Genomic DNA, 18,775 nt, shown 5'->3' with positions numbered 1-18,775 from the left:
GGACCTCAGTAACTCAGTCTCTCAGTGCTCTCATCTCTAAAAATTGTAGTAGGAGTGTTAACTAATTACAATAATGTTCATAAAAACCTCAGAAAGGCTGTTCTTTTCTAGGTGAATTGCCTGGATTTCTACTGTCCTGAGACCATATTTCTTTAGACCACGTACACCAAGCAAAGCAGATCTTTGGCCAGTTAAATCAGATYAAACCAGAAGAGGGCCAGGTAAGACCAAATGCAGCTGCAGTCAGTATTTGTTCAAAGTCAATGCATCTGTAAGTAATTAAACTTTGCCTTTCTCTAAACAWTTTACTTTAAAGAGAGGACCCAAGTGTACATAATTCCTTTCTTCAGTGCAAAGCAGCTAGTTACAGTTTTCAAYTTGTTATAGCACATATATAGCACATATGTATAAACATTACAGAGAGTATGAGTAAAATTTAGTGATGTGCTGTGTCAATCTATGCAGTCATACAGCTATAATATTTAAAAGCAGATTTGTCATGCTCAAGCAACACGCTTTCTACAACCAGGAAATTCAAAGCTTCAGTACAGATGTAGGATAGCAAAAGGCCTCCAGCACAGAGAGATAAGAAGAGATATGGAAAATTGTTCTTTCAAGCCCCAGACTTAGGCTGCTCCTGAATTACTGTTTTACTGTGRCACTGAGAAATCAGAGTCTTACACCATCCAGACCAACTTCCAGGCAGTGTGAGTGTGTTATGGACATGACCAAAGGGTGCTTCCACTTTTTTCTGATCAGCTTTGGAGTGACTCAGATTTTTCCATTCTACTATACTAGTTTTATTGAAACAGAGAAACTAAAAACAAAAAGGACAAAATCTGCAATAAAGGGCAACACAAATTTAACACAGGCTGTGGCTGTGGAGGAATATGCTAATTTGCAATGGCATTCTCTAAAATCTGTTGCCAGGCTTCCAAAATTATTGCAAGTTTATCCACAATCTCCATAGCAGCTTTTCCTGAGGTTCTGGGCTGTGGTGACTCATGGTGGTTCAGTGACTCTTTTCCAAGGGAGTCTTGAGTCACAGGATGCCAAACCTGGACTGGTTTCCTGTAATATAGGGGTTCCCAAACTACGATAGGCGTAGCACTCATGATACACAAGGTACATCAGAGTGGTACTCCAATGCTTCCCAGACAGCTGGACATTGCCGCAAGGTCTATGAATGTAAGCAGGAGGTGGTGTTGCTACTGCCAGTGGCAATATTGGCATCCAAACAAAAATATTTATTAACTTCTGTTTTAACAAGTGGTTGTGCTCAGGCTAGCTCTACCCTAGAACACTTCCGAAGGGTAAAAATGGTAAAAGAGCGCTTAGTATAGCCCTTGCTGTGAGCCATGAGGTGGTTTCCTAACCTCATTAGTGGAGCACCAGTATGGGCACGGAGTATTACAGCAACTTTAGTGTTAGCCTATCATATGAACCCTCCCTTTTGCAGTGCTGTGCCCCCCAAACATTGACTTGACTGTGGTACTTTGGGCCTGGCCAAGACACCTTCTCAAAAACAGGCTTGAGTTTTGCTGCACATCTTGGAAAAGGTCAGAAATCAGATCCTCCCAGCTGTGTATCCTAACCACAGACTTACGGATTTGGGCTTTCTTTTATATTCCTTTTTTCCTTCTGGCTCCACAAATCTCATTTTCCTAGAAACATGGGCGCCCTCCCATGTAGCAGAGAGGTAGTGCCTCCCACCTTGCCAAACTGAGTTTATAATCTTGCATTTAAAGGGAGAATTTTGCATTTAAAATCTCCTCAGACTAAAGAAAGCCAGAAACCCAGACCACCCACTCACTGGATGAGACAGGGTAGCCTCTGGCAGGTGTTATTACCAAACAGTAGCTTTCAGGACTGTTACACATTGGGATGGACACAGTGGTTTTAGCATATACTAGATGTGTCGARAATATGACTGCCAGAAAAGGCCTTTTCAAATACAGGGGTTTAGATATTGCTCCATTTTCTTTTTAAAACATGGTGGAATCTGATTTGGGGCAAACTGTTGGTTTCAGATCTCCGACTACGTAGGCAAGTGCTCTTAACTCTATAGTACATTCTTGGGGGAGCCTCTTGTTGAAGTTACTCATTTGCATATGAAACAGTACACTTAAAAAATGAAAACTTGCCTCTATGTAATCTGTGAGGACCAGAACGTCTCTCTATTTTGAAATGGTTTAGCATCAGTGCCTTTAGTTTGGTTTAAGCTTTAAAAAGCTGTTTGTGGCAGTGGGATGAAGGGAATAATGTAAGTTTTATTTAGCAGCTGAATAAGCCAAAGAGAACTCTATTATGCTCTGAGTTTGTTGGCAAAAATTTCATATAGGCCTGTCCTGAAACCACCTCTTCTGAAGAAAGACTGATTTTAAAAACTTGAATTTCTGAATATTGTATTGAGTTAATAAAAACCATTCRTCTTGTCATGATATAGTTATCCCTGTCGCACCGTAACTTACAGACCTATAAAAGGTTCAAGGGAATTCCTAGATCAAAATTACATCAAGAATACTAGAGGGAGCAAGGCTGCAACCAGCTGCTGTTAAGGAAGCATACATTCAGCACCAGAAATATATTTACATTCACAAAGTCAGAGCTAGTTAATTTGACAACCTATACATACATAAGGAAAACATTTTTTCTTTCTTTCTGGCTAGACATCATCTGCATGAACTGATTGGAAAAGCTAGACTAYCAGGTATTACTTTCACATAACCTTTCCCCTCAGATAGATAAAACTATTGGAGTATTTTTAAGACTGAAAAATTACATATTCAGAGGCAAGTGCTAGAACATGACCCAAATTTGGCAGTAATTAGGTAACCACTCTGATATTGTCCTTAATRACATTATCGCAGATTACTCTTTTACAACATGCCTCATTCTTTGCACAAAAAAACAGTGCTCACAAGTAGTTTATTCAGCATATTGTTAACTCCTGACTGTTAAACGTGTTTCCTGGTTCACTGAACGCTCTGCAGGACTCCTCTGCAGATAGAAGAAATGTTTTTACTGAGGTGCGAGGGCCAGATTACCAGGCGAGATTTAGGCAGAAGCTTCTTTGGGGATCTGCGACTGAAGGCCTGGCTTGAGGAGCTCCTCGCTCAGTAGCAGCACCAACTTAACCAGGCCCTGCTGTCCCACCCTCCYGCCACTCACTGCTGCCACAGCGCAGTCCACCATTACGCTAAGGCCACATAATGAACCCAGGCAGAGAACAGATACTGGTCAAAAAACTTACTAGTTCTTTTTCTTTTTTCTGAGTTACTCCTCACCTGGCACTGTTCCTGGATCGGGTTTACTGCATAGGCACAAAGACATCTGCACCAGCATGGCTGCAGTGGYGGTACGGATGGGAATGGCCAGAATGCTTCAAAATCTGTTTACAACAGACTTGTAACTTACAGCTTGTTAGCTCCATTTTATCAGACAGCAGCAYTGAGAAACTAACGTTAAAAGACCAGAGTTCAGAGTCCTGCCTGCTATTTTAAGTCCTTGTTTAAGTCATATTTGAGGGCCCATAGTCAGTCACTAGGTAACAGGGAATTAGGCAGATGTTAGACTGCCTGAGCGTAGACATACTAGTGTAATTCTTTCCGAGTCCYGTAGTGGTCAAAAGACTAAGTCCACTCTGGAATAATCTTTTATTTTTATAGAGGCTCCCAGCACAAATTCCCTCAGCTTTCCTTTCTTTCGAATAAACAAACACAGGGGTTTTTTGTATTTACTCACAGGTTGTGTTTGGCTAAATCTCTGATCGCTCCTTTTGTCTGCCGCACTCTGAGTCCCTGCCAGCTCAGGGCATGCAAAGGGTTTGTTTGTATCCTTTCCTGCGTGTATCAGGCATAAGCAGTGATGCACAAGTCATTCCCAAATGTTTTTCCGTAACTTTTTCTGTTTTTTTTTTAGCATCTCTACAATTCAAAGTTTTAAACAGCACAAAGGCAATAGTTTTCTGACCAAGCACTTGCCTGCCTTAGGCTATCCAGGGAAATGTCTCCATTGGCTTTTGCCTGAAGATTGGTCTCTAGACCACAGTTGTTACTTATCTAGGCAGCTCAGCACCTGGCTGTAAGTTTGGCACCAGTTGCTACCTACAGGATTTCCTGATACCTCACCTGAGAATGCACTACTAGACACATCCAGACACTACTAGATACATCCAGACTGCCTCTCTACATCTTTTTTTTTTTTTGCCTGTAAAAGGTCAGACTACACAAAAGATGAAGCTAAGAAGCTGTTACATTGAATAATGCTGACAGTCCTGTCATAACAGAGCTGCTACACCTGTCAGTTTCACCTAAGAATATTCAATAGTGCTCAGATACAGTACCAGCAGAAATAAGTATTTGTATATATACATATATATATATGTGTGTGTGTGTGTGTGTATATAATTTTATATCCAGGTAGACAAAGCTGTAGGCTTGCTACAGAATTGAGTTTGATGGTGGCTCTAGCATGTTCCTTGGGGTCTCTCAGGTTTCAAAAATACAGTTCGATATCACCCACCCTGGAATAAGATCAGTCACTGGATACCATTACTAGCACCAGCAAGCATATATCTGATTCTTCTGGTCCTCAGATTTCCACCTGGTCTTTATACCTGCAGTTGGGACAGACTTCTCTCCTAAAAACTTTAGGGAGCGTGCTAGGAAACTAGTATTTCTAAGATGCACTAGATGAAATGCTAATCCCACCTTTGAGTGAGATATGTCTTACTGTTACCTTAAAATCTTAGTTCACACAAGTTAGGTTATGGGGAAAAAACACCCTCACACATTAATTCACAACACTAAAGAYAGACAACACGATTACAAATGTTTCTAAAAAGCAAAGGCGAAAAGATAGAAGAGGCAAAACTATATGCATCACAATTAAGTGAGAATGGATCTCTTCCTTTTCAAGTTGACTTGTCATTTTTTGGCAAGGCTTCCTCCCATATCCTCTGCAACAGTTACCCTGTCTTGATGACCATGTTAGCCAACCTCCTTTCTGAAATCTTCCACAGGTCAAACTAGCAGTTGTCTGCTCCCTAAAACTTATCCCATTCCACCTTTACACAAAAGCTAGGGTAGCTAAGCCTTTTAATTGAAATCAGCATTGCTTCACTTCTCTGAAGATGTTATCGGTCTTTTTATTAGAGCTGGGATCATCTACTGAACACAGATAAATTTAACAACATTTTGCAAACCTCTCCTCCCACTTTACCAATTCATTGGTATACTGGTATGAATYTCTTGCATTAGATTTTTATTCTATAATAATTTGAAAAAAAAAATCAAAAACAACTTTGATAAATGAGATGTATGTATGCAACTCCTCACAAGCTCTTGAATGAAACTAGGTCTGATGGTCAGGAATTACTTCAGTCTGAAAGGGCTTGAGATGACCAATTTCCTACTACTTTGTCCTAATCATGCTTTAATGGCAGTATTACTCCCACTATTACATATGCATTTGTTTCCTTCTCCCRAGCTCCATCTGCTAACAGAAGGTCAGACAATGTAGTTATTTCTCCACAGTCAGGCTTAGTAAATGCTACTTTTACTGATCGCTCTTATTTGTGACAAAAGGAAGCTGCAGGAACAATTCACCACATCTTATTTTGGGCACAATTCAGCATGATTTCTGACCATCTTTCCTTCTAGTTTCCTCTCCTACTAGTAGTTTCCTAGTAGTGAATCTAACTTCATCATTCTAATTAGAGGAAAAGAAGTTATAACCAATTTACAGAGAGGGAGTAAAACAAACCCAGAAAAAAAAAAAAGTGAAATAGAGTATCATATATCAGCATTGGTACTTAACTAGCCAGTAGAACCTGGTACAGAAAGTCTCATGAACAGTATACATTTCTTGACGTTTTTATTACAAAGCCAATGGCACAAAGCAGTTATACTGAATAATGCTGTCACAGTCATGTCATAACGTGAGGTTGCTACAACACATTTAAAATTTCACACAGTGAAACTACTTTAGAAAAAAAAAATCATGTTTGTAACAGAAGATCAAGAAAAATGCATTCGGTTAAAAAGAGAAAATGGTCCCAGGATTTCAGCTCACTCAAACTGACACTAATAGAAAAACTTCCATTGACATCAGTAGGCTTTGAATCCAATCAACGTTTCCTGACTAAGCTCTAAGATAGCTGTACTGGCTTAGTACTCAGATACAGGCGCTTCATTCTCCTAACATACTTGTGTGTGATGCATTTTCTTTTCTCAAATGAGCAAAATATAAATGTGTAATTGACTATGCCAAACTCTATACATAACAGAGCCAATCTTGGCTCATCAGCTTTAGAGAGCGTGGGTAAATTGCAACAGTGATAGCATGTGTACTGGAAAAGAAGGGAGTTCCTATACATCTAAGTGCCTCTAGCAGCTGCCTGTGTGGCCTGATGTCTTCCCAAAAAGCTCATTACATGCTTTTCTGGATTTGCATCTGGCAGTGTCTGCATTTAAAATAGATAACTTTTATAAGCTGGAATTTGGATGATATAGCACTAAAGAAACAGCTGAAAACACAACTAGGATAATTTGCTGCCAATGGACAACTGAATGTCCTCTGGGCATTTACTGCAGTGATGAGTAAAACTACAGGTCATCCTACCAGTCTAMGGCAGCAATCTTAATGCAAAAATCTATTTTCTTGACAAAAATGGGGTATCAAAACCACAAATGACAAAATCATGCACCAAGTCTGAAAAGGCATCTTTCCTTCAAGAAAGCAAAATCTCTTAACCAATTCTAAGTTTAATTTGAATATAATTATTTCTGGCAGCTCAGAGATTTTCCTGAATTAATTTATTATTTTCCAGATGATTTGATGCATCACATTACTACTCATTCTGATGATGCACATAGAACATAAGCAAAATATCCATTAACTTCTCAGTCAGTGCTGGAGCCACTAGAGGACAGCAAAATCTTAATACTTCCTAGTTAACACAACAGCTTGTTCAGCTAGAAGTCTATCCCATGCTGGCAAAGGGTCATGAATCTTACTGCTAACCTCAATATATTGCCGCATTATTTTAAGAAATCCAAAGCTTAGAATGTAAGTCCTGTTTCACAGGAAACCAGATACATCAGTCACTGAGAATGTAATTATTTCTTAGAACTGTAAGATATTTGCCAATTACCTCTATTTTTAAAGTAGCATATTGATCATAATACATGATTTATAAACTTCTTCCTCTCCAGTGCATGTAAAAGATATTCTCCTCAGTGTCTTAAATTATTATGTTCAAATGCTGGTASCATTTAATAATGGACATAGTTTTACCACATTCAAGTGGGAATGACAGGAGCTGTCATCCTATATTGTACATAGTCCCATCAGGAATCCCTGAGATACAAATGAGATGCCCACTATCCTCCCTACTGGCATTTTGGTCAAGAGTTCTCAATACATGTTCCAGCTTATTTTCAAAAACATGTCTGCATTAATTAAAACAGTCTATTATAGATCAGTTTTGAAATATATAACATCATTCCATAGGAAAAATCAGACTGTTCCAAAAGTTGGTAAATATGTTTTTAACTGTAAAATTTCAGATACTGGCTGTTTTCTGTCTTGATAGAAGCTGAGTCCAGTAAGTAATTCTATATCTCTGACCCGGGCTGTATGGAACTTCATTCTCTCTTCAACCCACATGGACTCAGACTTGCCATCCTTTTGAGACAGAAGAGAAAAAGAAAAATTTTTTACAATTTTTTTCTTTGACATACATTTAATCAATCAGCAAGAGGTATTTTAATGCTTTACAAAGACAGAAAGACAAAAGACAGACAGAAAGCACTTACTGGTGGCAAATATCTAAAGAAAAACCAAGTAGTAGAGAGCATTAGCTTCTAAACAGTTACAAGTTTGCTTAAATTTCTAGTACTTGCTATTACTTTTTTGAGTATACAAAACTTGCATCTATCTGTGGCAACTACAACTGATGGCAGCTGCTGACAGTGAGAAATGCCAGGTCAAGTCAAACATCTATCCACCATCTCTGGAAGTTATAAAATTACTGCTGAGAGCTGTGCTTGACTTGGGCAGTGACCTGTGTAATGGCTCTCTGTAGCACAGGTGAGCACACCTTCCACGTTTTGCTCTGGTTTACACGGAGCATAACTATTGGTGTTCCCATCACACAATGTGAAGTTATTTGAACTAAAAGTAACTGATTTTCTTTGGGAGTATCTGTCTTCTCCTTCTGAGTAGGCACGTGGCCTACCACTAAACTTTCTTTGTGGATGATACATCTTCCAGAAACCCTTTACCATTCTCAGCTGTTAAGACYGGATATTTGTGCTACAAAAATTTATGCATGTATCACATTGATTCTCTCAAAACACTGACTCAGYCCCTCCAGCTATATATGTTGCTTTTTGAGCAGGAAACTTGTTTTAACTTTTAAGCACGTATACGTATTTCAAAATAATTCTGTTTACAAAAATACTGTCTTCCCTCTCAAAAATGCTGACATAAAACAAACAGTTTAATCACTGATATACAGGCAAAACAAGTTTGAGTCTGGCTTCAGTTGTATATGGGAACTGAACAGGTTACTTACTGTGCAGCTTTCACTGTTGTCTTCTCTGTGAGGTACAATGAAAGGCAAGGTATCTAAAGACTGTTCACATTCCAAAGGACTTTCAGAAGTATTTTTACAACTAGTCAGTATAATGAAGTAGTGAGTTGGAATCGGAACTTCTGAATTACCAGGGTGTCTGAAATGCAAAATATCTTTCTGTAAATCTACCAAATCGCACTTACACAAAGAACAAATGACACAGTAATTAGCTATACTCTAGCAGATGGATTTTAGTAATTTACCTGACCATTCAGTTTAAAGAAAACTTAGGCCTGGAAGGAAAATTCCAGCCATAACCAAATTTGATGGTGTAGCCTAGATCACAATTTCACAAATCAGGTTTGGTTTGTAGACTGATCTGAAAAATCAGTTTCAAAAGATATGACAAGGAGAAGCTGATTTCACAAAAACATATAAGAATCTAGAGCAGACAGYTGAGAGTTCAGTCCGAATTATCTGAGGTTGAATCAATTTTGCTCACTGGAAGTAACTAGTGTTTTTGTACTGACAACTTAGTAGTGAAACAGAGCCCACTGTTCACTATAGTGATACTACCCCGACTCAGGAAGTATCAGCCACAATACTAAGGATAAGCCCCTGCCRCTTCCGCTTCTAGAAGCRATGTCATAAGATTTCAGGCTAACAGACATTACTCCTGATACAACTCTTTCTCTTACACTTTACTTTCMGGTTTCAGGATACCACTTTTCTAGRTTGTTTTTTCTCTTTGTGTTTGTAGCTGATCWCTTAGTTTTACAGTTCTGTATCTGTTTAGGGCCATTTGACTGTCTCTCTGTACCGACATAACTTACCAAGAGCCCCATCTTGGCAACACACTTTCTTTGATAACAACGATCCTAACAACTTTGTGACCACTAATGAAGGAAAGAAGCAAAGCATTAGAATGTGATATATTAGTACCTTTTCACCTTTTCCAGGGTATCATAGAGCCCATCATAGTCATAATCAAACACAGGACCACTGACTATATTGACACCATTTCTGGCTGCAGCATATTCAGGCAGCAGAGTTTGATGGAAGTAGTTCCATAATACTGAAACACAATAATGGAAGAGGCATGCATCATCTCAGAGTAGAAGCTGTTAAAATAACTGCAGAGAGTTTCCAGTAGAATACAGACAGACATGATAAGCTACAAAACTAAATTACACAGATGTTCATAGTTTTCAAAGGCTTCATCTGACTGAGCAGCAGCATGCACCGCACTATCTCTCGCTATTCTAATCTYGCAGCAACCCCAGCCAAAGACCTGACTTTTGACAGGCACAGTGAAGACTCCCTTGCAATCTTGGGCTTCTTTCCACGGAAACGAAGACATGCAGAGGGTAGAGAAAAGAAGGTGAAAGAAAACCATGCCTGCCTGTATCTTGCCTCATTTTCGAGATAACGTGGATAACGAGATAACGAGTATGTAACCCTACTTCCAAAGCTGGGAAGTATTTCTGAGTCCTTCAGTTTAGATTTACCTGAAATCTCTCCTTATCTCTATGACATCGTTAATTAGGGCTAAGAGTGGACCACTGCTCCATTACATAAAAGGAGATCTTTTCTGCCCAGAGGAAGTGCCATATTTATTCCTCCTTCTTTTCCCAGGAAATATGCTTGAACTCCCTGAGTCCACCATCACATGTTCACTCTCATTCAAGTAGGCCCAGGTCTCCCCAGCTTCTCTAACAGAGACCTGATTATTTTCCTGTTTCCTTAGCAACTGAGACCATAGACTCCCTCTCGGAAAATCATCTGAGTTTTGGAGACATTTCTAAACTGGAAATTAATTTATCGCACATAATTATGTAACTGGCAACTGAGTTCTCCAGAAGAAACTCTTTGTATAAAACCCTGTGTAGGTAGGAAAATGTGAACAAAAAATGCTATAGATATTAAATGAGGATGTTTATACTAGGCTTTTGTGTAATGAGGTAAATGATAAGAAAACATGCTCACAATAGTGAGCCATTTTTCAAAAGACTGACGATCCCACTTCAAGGAAATTTGCACTGATGTAAGGAGTCTATAGGCCGAGGAGGTGTTAGTTTACAAAAACAACTRAATCAGGGATCCTTTGCATGATTTGGAAATAAGCAAAATCAGCAGTTTCTTGCATTGAAACATGCATATTAATATGCATACAAATGCAATACCTTTAAATGCAGGATACATTGGCACAATGTTGCTGGTAAGTAAGGCATCATAGTGAGGTTCCTTCGCATCTGTCAACAAATCTAAAAATAAAAGAGTAATTAATTGATTGGATTTGTTACTTTAAGAGCATGAAAATGCCAACTGCATGCAAGTTTGAAGATCAGTGTAATAATGTTAAGGTGGGACTGGCTTGACTTTCCTTTTCAAAGCTGATGTAGGTCTAAGTGTTAACTTCAGAACATGCTGAATCAGGTCCTACATAAAATAATCTCATAATCAGCAACTGTAAYAGCACTTGTCAGATATAAAATGGACACATTTCCATGAGATTTAAAAACATCATAACAGGCTTTTGAATTTYACCTCCTTCCTTAATCTCTAAATCACTTCATGAGTGTCCAACCAAGGTGTTCTAAATGCAGAATTTAGGTGCAGAAGTATGAGTTCTATCTGAACTTTACAAATTATGTTTTTGAACTTGATATGAATGTTTAAGTTATCCACTACTCAGTACTTTATGTAGTAAAGTCGATGTAAAATGCTCCCATATCAGGTCAGCAACAGTTCAGAAACAATTTAGTTCTAAATGCTTCTAAACAGCTAAACATTTTTCAAGATGTTTTAGAATCAGATCTACGTTCTTCAGACTAAACACTGAATCAATTTACTGAAGACCACATGTAGTATACAATAGCATATTTCAAATATGAAACAAACWTTATCAAGGCTGTTTTTAATTTGAGGAAGTATCCTCAAAATTTACTTTGGATAGTTCCAGCTAATGCCTGTCATATGAAGTGAACTGCAATTTGCTAATTTGCCAGACTTGTCTCAATGTATACACATTCCTTCCAGTTTCTTTTATGAGATGCTACTTTCAAAATCTGACACATTAATAAACTTCATGAAGTATTAAAGGATCTCAGGCATCCTGCCAACTGTTTGCAGTGTTATTCTTTCTCATATGCTAMAGTGAGCTGCTAAAGGAAGTGGACTATGTAGCTGATAATTCAGTAATCACTGCCTCATACTCCAATTAATTACCAGGAACACCTACGAAAGAATACACCTACAATATTGCAAATTATATAAGATATGTTGTATGTCAGATATGTTGTAGAAGGAAGGCAATGTATTTACTTGGAGGAGAAAGGAATCCATAGGTTAGCCGAGGATGATTGTTGTAAAATGAACATGTCTGGTTATGATTAAAAGGAATACGAACATCCTTGTGTAAGCAGCTGGATATATCTTCTTTAGCTGAAACCCATTTGTCCTAAAGAAGGATAAGAAAGTATCACAGTAATTCTCTAATGTGCGGGACAACAAAATTCTAAACATTTAGCTGCAATGCCTTTAATAGTATGAAGAGACTTAACTGTAAGGTGCAAGAGTTGCTTCCATATTTTCCTGGTGGAAAACAACCTGCATCCCACTTCATATATTTTATAAGTAAAGCAAACAGAACTGCAGAGTTTTTGTTGAGCTGGGAAGAACTCCTTTCAGAAGGAAACCTAGATGTGCCAGTTAAAGATACTTGTGATCACAACTAGGGAGATGTTGTGGGAGGAGTAAATTTACAACATAGACTTTTTTTTCATGATCTGATCTGTTATAAATATACCCATTCATTCAAGACTGAGAATCAAAGGCAGCCAGATATTAGCCATCTCTTGCCACCATGTAACCTGCTAAAGAAACCAGTTGCTTTGTGCCACTAACCTCATAAGATATCTAGGATCAAGTAAATCTTGCTACAGTATAGTCTGATTTACTTATAATAGTTTTTGTTTAAAATTTATGACCCCCAAGTAATCAAATCAAAAAGCATCCTCTACTATTTGCATACCATAGAACATCTAACATGCTCTAGGTGGCCCTGCTTGAGCAGGGAGGTCACACTAGATGATCTCCAGAGGTCCCTTCCAACCATACCAATTCTGTGATTTTAATTTCTTTTAAACACAATATGGCATCTAATTTTTCTCTGAATGGGAAAAGCTACCCGAAAAATTTTCATTCATAAGATCAGTGTTCTGCAAGAACATGCATATCATAGAAAAGGTTCAGGACAGCAAAGGCCAGATTTTTCTCCATCAGCTTTTTTTTTCCCCCCACTAAGAAAATTTTCTGATAGAACAATTGGATCAAAGCATGAATGACTCTAGATAGCCCAGAGATTATCTTTTCCAAAGGGTCTTGCTGCACCATGAACTCTGCTTTGAGACTATGAAGCTTGTATTGAGACAAGACTTTAAGGATAGCATTGGCAGCATGTTGCAGCAGACCTACACRGCCAAGTAGGTTCACAGAGTCTCTGTACTGATGCTTATGGCTACAAGGGATTTCCAGGCTCCTCAGTGTTCCTACTGGATCTGCTTGGCTCAGGAAGCGAAACTGCAGCTCACCTCAAGCACGGTGAAGGAGTCAAAACCAATCCTCTTTAATACGGGGAAAGGAAGAGAAGCTCATACAAGAATCCTCTTTATATCCCCTGGGGTTCTAGATAGTTCCCAGGGAGAAAATATTGTGAGCAGCAGTAACAGGCATTTAGGAATAACTGACATTTCAACTTTTTCCCTTTCAAGGTTGCTTCTAACCTTCCTTCAGATACTTACATCTCTGTTAACAGTGTATGCACTCCACAGAGACATCTTGTAATCCTTGCTGTATCCACTCACATAATGGTAATGGTAAAGGAGGCAGTAATTATGTTTCTTCTGCAGAACCCTGGGCCGTCCATAGGGCAAAGTACGCTTCTCTATCTTCTTACCTGGAACAAAAATAAATGTTTGTTACAAGTTCAATATATACTGGTTGTTAAGCACCTTTCTGTTCCGTACACTTAAGTTTTGCCCTAATTTCCAATTGTCAAACAAAGAAATCAAAGTAATGGAACAAAAAAAGTTTCATTCTTTTATCAAAGGTATTATTCCTGTGATAAGGCGATATATTAAATAACATTTYAGTATAAAGTAAAATAACGATATTTATCATGTAAACTTACATTGTGGGACTGAACTTCATATTTAAAATAAAACATGTTGCCATTTAAAACAGCAGACGAATCTAAGTTGCAAAGTTAGTCTTAACTGACTTTGTGCTTCTATTTAAATATTTAACGTGGAAGCTACCTTTACTTAATGGTTAGGTGGGAAAGYAAGCAATTGATGAGATTTGAAATCTGCTGAAGGCTTATTTTAGCGGAAACCAAAAGTTGTGTATAAAAGCAACATTTAAGGGACTAAGAAATTCAGAGATCTAAGCAAATAATACAGTAATATAATGGTTAGATTTTCAAGTGTGCATGAGCTTGCATTAGAGTAACTGTTATTCATAATCAAAAAACTTTACTTCCTCTACTTCTGTCATAGATCAAACCTCTTAAGTCTGCATATATCAAAAGAAATGTGCAGATGTTTTATGTACGATATTACTCAACACAGTTGTACAGATGCGCACACAGACATGCAGGGTTTCTGGCAGCAGTGTCTAGGATATTGCCTGCTTACATTCATTAGCCAACTACTGCATCCAATGGAGGAGTGAAGACATTCCTTTAAAACTGTATCAAAAAGAAGCTACGTGGGATCAGAATATGGGAAGTCGTTAGACAGAAGCAGAAGAGAAAAGTAGATTCAGCAAGAGAATTACTTTAGGGTCAATACCGTATCTTAAGAAAAAAAGTCATAAGAAACACACGTTCCTGCAATTATATATGATAGTCAAAAAACATCAGCAGAAAATTTCAGCMTTTTTTTTCCCTTAAAGCAGATTTCAGTTTCATCAAAACACTCAGTATTTTAATTTTTGCCAACTGGAAATAAACAAAAAGTAATGTTTTCAAGTTTTAAGTTCTCCAATGTAAAATAAAAACTCTGAGGAAAACTAGCACATCACGAAAATATTTCAAAATAATAAAAATACTACTTTTCTGTTGAAAATGCCAAAATTTTCAGCCAACTGYTTCTAATTGGAGTTATAAAGAAGGACACCAAGGCCTTCAAAGTGTATTTTCCATTAAATAAATCACTGCCACCGACAAATTATATAGTTCTATAATTTCAAGGCAACTGAGTCCAATTCTTTACTCTTTTAAAATAATGAATACTGAAAATTATTTCACAGTAATTCCACACCACAAAAAATGTCAAGACTATGACATTTATTTATCTACTGATAAGGAAAAAGGCCAACACTTTACTTTTTAATGAGACTACAAATGCATTTAATATTTCATTGCTCTTATATGCTGTCAAACTATGAAAATCACTAAGAAAATATGCATCCAAAGGTTAATAACAAAATAATTTTAAGAAGTATTTTGGCCGCTAACTGTAATTTTTTTGTCTGTGATAATGTCTTTCATATCTCTTTGGCAAATGCACAGTTTATGCAACTTAAAAGCAAATCACTACTATCAAGRCCAGTGCTAAGTCAGCTCTCTCTGATGATCCAAGCCAAATTCCTGTCTGCAAAAAATTTAGGATAAGAGCCTTAAAGTTTATATGTCTTCAAAAGGGAATCAGAATGATTATGTGCCTAGCCTTGCTATATTTTTTCAAGGCTGAGTTCAGGAACACACTCAGGCTTCCACCTAGTTATTAGCATAGACAGTCAAGTTCAGTAAAATTACTTCCACACTTAAGTGAAAGCACACATTTCTRTATCTTGCTAACTGAATTTCAATTTGTTGTCCTCACGAGCATTACAACATTGAAAGAAAGATTTTATGATAGTTCTGGGATACATTTTAAAACAGTGTCCTGTTGTTCATGAGAAAGTTTCAAGACGACTCTAAACCACTCTTTTGTGCCAGGACAAGCTATACAAATCCACAGAAGCCTTAAATAAACAGCAACTGACAGATTCTGCCTGCAGCTGACATGTAATTCCAGTTCTTAATAGTGAGCTACAGTTGGATGTAGCCAAATACAGAATTTATTTGCATAAAAAAACAACAAGGTTTTATGAACAAACACATGGCAAGATCCATGTCGGTCTATTATTCTTTCTGACAACTTAATCATCTTGATTTCATCTTTTGAGATACTAGCAGCAAGAGCTACATTCCATTTTGACTTACAGTTTTCATAATTTACTGTCTTACCTGCTTCATGCTCAGAATAGCATATTTTGTTTTATGAGTAATAAGCAAATCTACAGTCTTTCCACCTGCAGCTCAACCATGCCATGTGTATATTCACAGGAGGGAAATGCAGCATAATTAAGTAAAACAAGCAACAACTTCAGATCTTCACTGCCAGACCATGTAAAATACTCTTTATGCTTCAATAAAAGTATGCTGCCAGGGGTTTCTCATCAGATACTTTGACATATACCACTTTTGATTCCCATGCTGGAATGCTCATCACTTACTGCTAGAAAATTCAAATGTATCAGATAACACGTGACAAATATACATGCACAAAGACAAACATCTGTTTTAAAACAAACAGCTCCATAGGATTGTATCTGAACCACTAATATATACTAGAGCTACAGTTTTACGGAATGGCTTAAAGAAACTTTTACTCACATACTTGAGATGCTGAGAAGTTTATACATCAAACATCTTAATCATTCTTTTATTTTTGTTATCATTTTCTTTTAYTATCTAAAATTCTTACCTTCTGTTGCATTGAGATTTAAACGTTGATGAAAATCCTGTACTGGTAAGCTCTATAATTATGAAAGAAAAAAAAAACACCCTGAGATTCTACTACATCTTTTATAAAGCACATTACCAGCCATTATTATGCTTACAGTAAAGTAACAAATGTAACATGTCTGTCTTGCAAGTTATCCCTACATGGAACTATCACTGATGTCTACTGTAGATGAGCCATGGACAARTTTTTGTCACAGACAAATCTACAATCTTGAATATCACAGCCCAAACACACAACATAYTCACAGAAGGGAAATTTCCAAGTAATTAAGCAAAGAAAGCAAGAACTTAATACCTTCCCCCCAAAAGTTGGTTTCTAGAGCATTTTCCAGACTCTTCAGAGCTGGACATGACTTTGCATGAGCAAAAGACAAAAAAGAATACACAAATGCAACTAGCCCCCAGTAATCCATGCAAAGATCTGATTTTGATACCAATTAGTAGTAGATCAGAACCATTACAGGAGAGTTGCAGGGTAAACAAACACTAGGGAATCCACAGTTTCATTGTTTGAATACAACACAGACCCCTGGCTCCATACTTCAATCATTCCAGTACTTACAGCAGTCTTACAGGAGCAGCCAACGCTCACTGAAAACATTTTTTGCCCCACAGCTGAGCATTCAGAAGGATGGCTTATTTCTTTGGGGTGGTGGGGGGTGTAAACAGGGTTCCTTAAAAGATGGTTTAGGCGTCCATGGGTTCCATTGTTTGGGGCTGGTTTCAGATCAAGCAAATCTATGAAAGAATTCAAAAAACATTAACAAGATGAAAAAGGCCACACTGCTGAATTACAATCAAAACTGTGATTACAATTATGGATTGCTACAGGTACGAGTGAGTCAATAATGTTGCATTGCCTGCTATTAATATCAGCCAAAAGAGAAAGTAATATAACCCTCTGAATAGGAAGCACATATGTTCTTAGTTAGGGCTCAGGATGGTAATTACTACTTGTAAGGAAGGACAGAACAAGCAGGAAAAAAATGCAAGAGGCTAACATCTAACAGGAAATGAACTTGTAGCATCTGAATTTGCAGTAGTGGATAGAAAGTGAATCTCAGGCACACGAATCTGATGGCTAGGAAACAATTAAGTTTTGAGGGGGGTCGTTTTTTTAATTATCTGGAAGTTAATAAATAAGCCTCAGTTAATAATTATCACTACAGAGTAAAGCTGTAAGAGGTAGGACATAGGTTCTACTTGTTATTTAGGTTGGAATTGTTAAGCATCAAAATCCACAAGCATGATCTAACAATTAACTCACAAATCTGTACCTCTATTTCATCTGTATCTCACAAAAGTTAAATCTCTGACATGAATTTTATTCAAACAACTAAAGAGCTGCATTTTAGATGTTTTCATGATGCTAAACAGATCAAGTCCTATCTCATGCTTAATCCTGACTAGGATTCATGGAGTTGTTCCTCCACTCATATTCATACTAATTTTATGAAATAAAATGTTTTCAAAATACAGCAGCTAATGAAACACATTTTTATCGAAAAGCTTGATGGACAGATCACTCATCTAGAGCACAAGAGTTCAGAAATCAACTTTCCYTTTTCTGTGTCTGAACAGCACACACTTTTTTCTGCACTGTGACACTCAGGTATGTTCATGTCATTCCCACCAGCTGAAGCTGTTTTTGCTTTGAGAAGATGACAAGATTTCTAATCATAGAATCATCATAGAATCAGTAAGGTTAGAAGGCCCCTCTGGAGATCATCTAGTCTGACTTCCCTGCTCAGCAGGGTCACCTACAGCATGTTAGACAGGGTTGCATCCAGGCGGGCCTTGAAGATCTCCAGAGAAGGAGACTCCACAACCTCTCCGGGCAACCTGTGCCAGGGCTCCGTCACTCTCACAGTGAAGAAATTCCCCCTCATAGTGAGACGGAACTTCCTGTGCTTCAATTTCTGCCCATTGCCTCTTGTCCTATCACRTGGGACAACTGAAAGGAGCTTGGCTCTGTCCCCTTGGCACCCTTCCTTAAAGGTAATTATAGACATTGATAGGATTCCCATCCTCCCCCCAAGTCTTCTCTTCCCCAGGCTGAAGAGGCCCAGCTCTCACAGCCGTTCCTCATAGGGCAGATGCTCCAGCTCTCTGATCATCTTTGTAGCCCTACGCTGGACTCTCTCCAGTACCTCCATGTCTCTCATGGACTGGGGAGCCCAGAACTGGATGCAGGACTTCAGATGAGGCCTCCCCAGGGCTGAGTAGAGGGGYAGGATCACCTCCCTCCACCTGCTGGCAACACTCTTCCCAATGCACCCCAGGAGACCTTCCTGGCCACAAGGGCACATTGCTGGCTCATGGTCAACTTGTCATCCACC

The 18,775-nt window shown here is 38.1% G+C and overlaps 1 protein-coding gene across 1 annotated transcript in view; it reads right to left on the bottom strand.

Moving 5' to 3' along the window:
* Positions 1-5,847: 5,847 nt before the first annotated feature.
* ENPP1 (ectonucleotide pyrophosphatase/phosphodiesterase 1) overlaps positions 5,848-18,775 on the bottom strand; it is a 59,454-nt gene continuing 46,526 nt past the window's right edge. Inside the window, exons 18-25 of the mRNA XM_085301847.1 lie at positions 16,999-17,174; positions 16,396-16,447; positions 13,384-13,538; positions 11,906-12,041; positions 10,765-10,845; positions 9,524-9,656; positions 8,582-8,738; positions 5,848-7,689 (exon numbers count right to left, since the gene is read on the bottom strand). Of these exons, the coding sequence (XP_085157973.1) occupies positions 7,522-7,689; positions 8,582-8,738; positions 9,524-9,656; positions 10,765-10,845; positions 11,906-12,041; positions 13,384-13,538; positions 16,396-16,447; positions 16,999-17,174 (1,058 nt within the window). The 3' untranslated portion in view covers positions 5,848-7,521. The remainder of the gene's footprint in view (positions 7,690-8,581; positions 8,739-9,523; positions 9,657-10,764; positions 10,846-11,905; positions 12,042-13,383; positions 13,539-16,395; positions 16,448-16,998; positions 17,175-18,775) is intronic.

Source organism: Rhea americana, unplaced genomic scaffold, assembly GCF_003343005.1.
Source record: "Rhea americana isolate MKP2758 unplaced genomic scaffold, rheAme1 scaffold_180, whole genome shotgun sequence".
NCBI classification, from domain to species: Eukaryota; Metazoa; Chordata; class Aves; order Rheiformes; family Rheidae; genus Rhea; species Rhea americana.
Note: the sequence above shows the minus strand (reverse complement) of the source record. Positions and strands in the feature narration are given on the sequence as shown.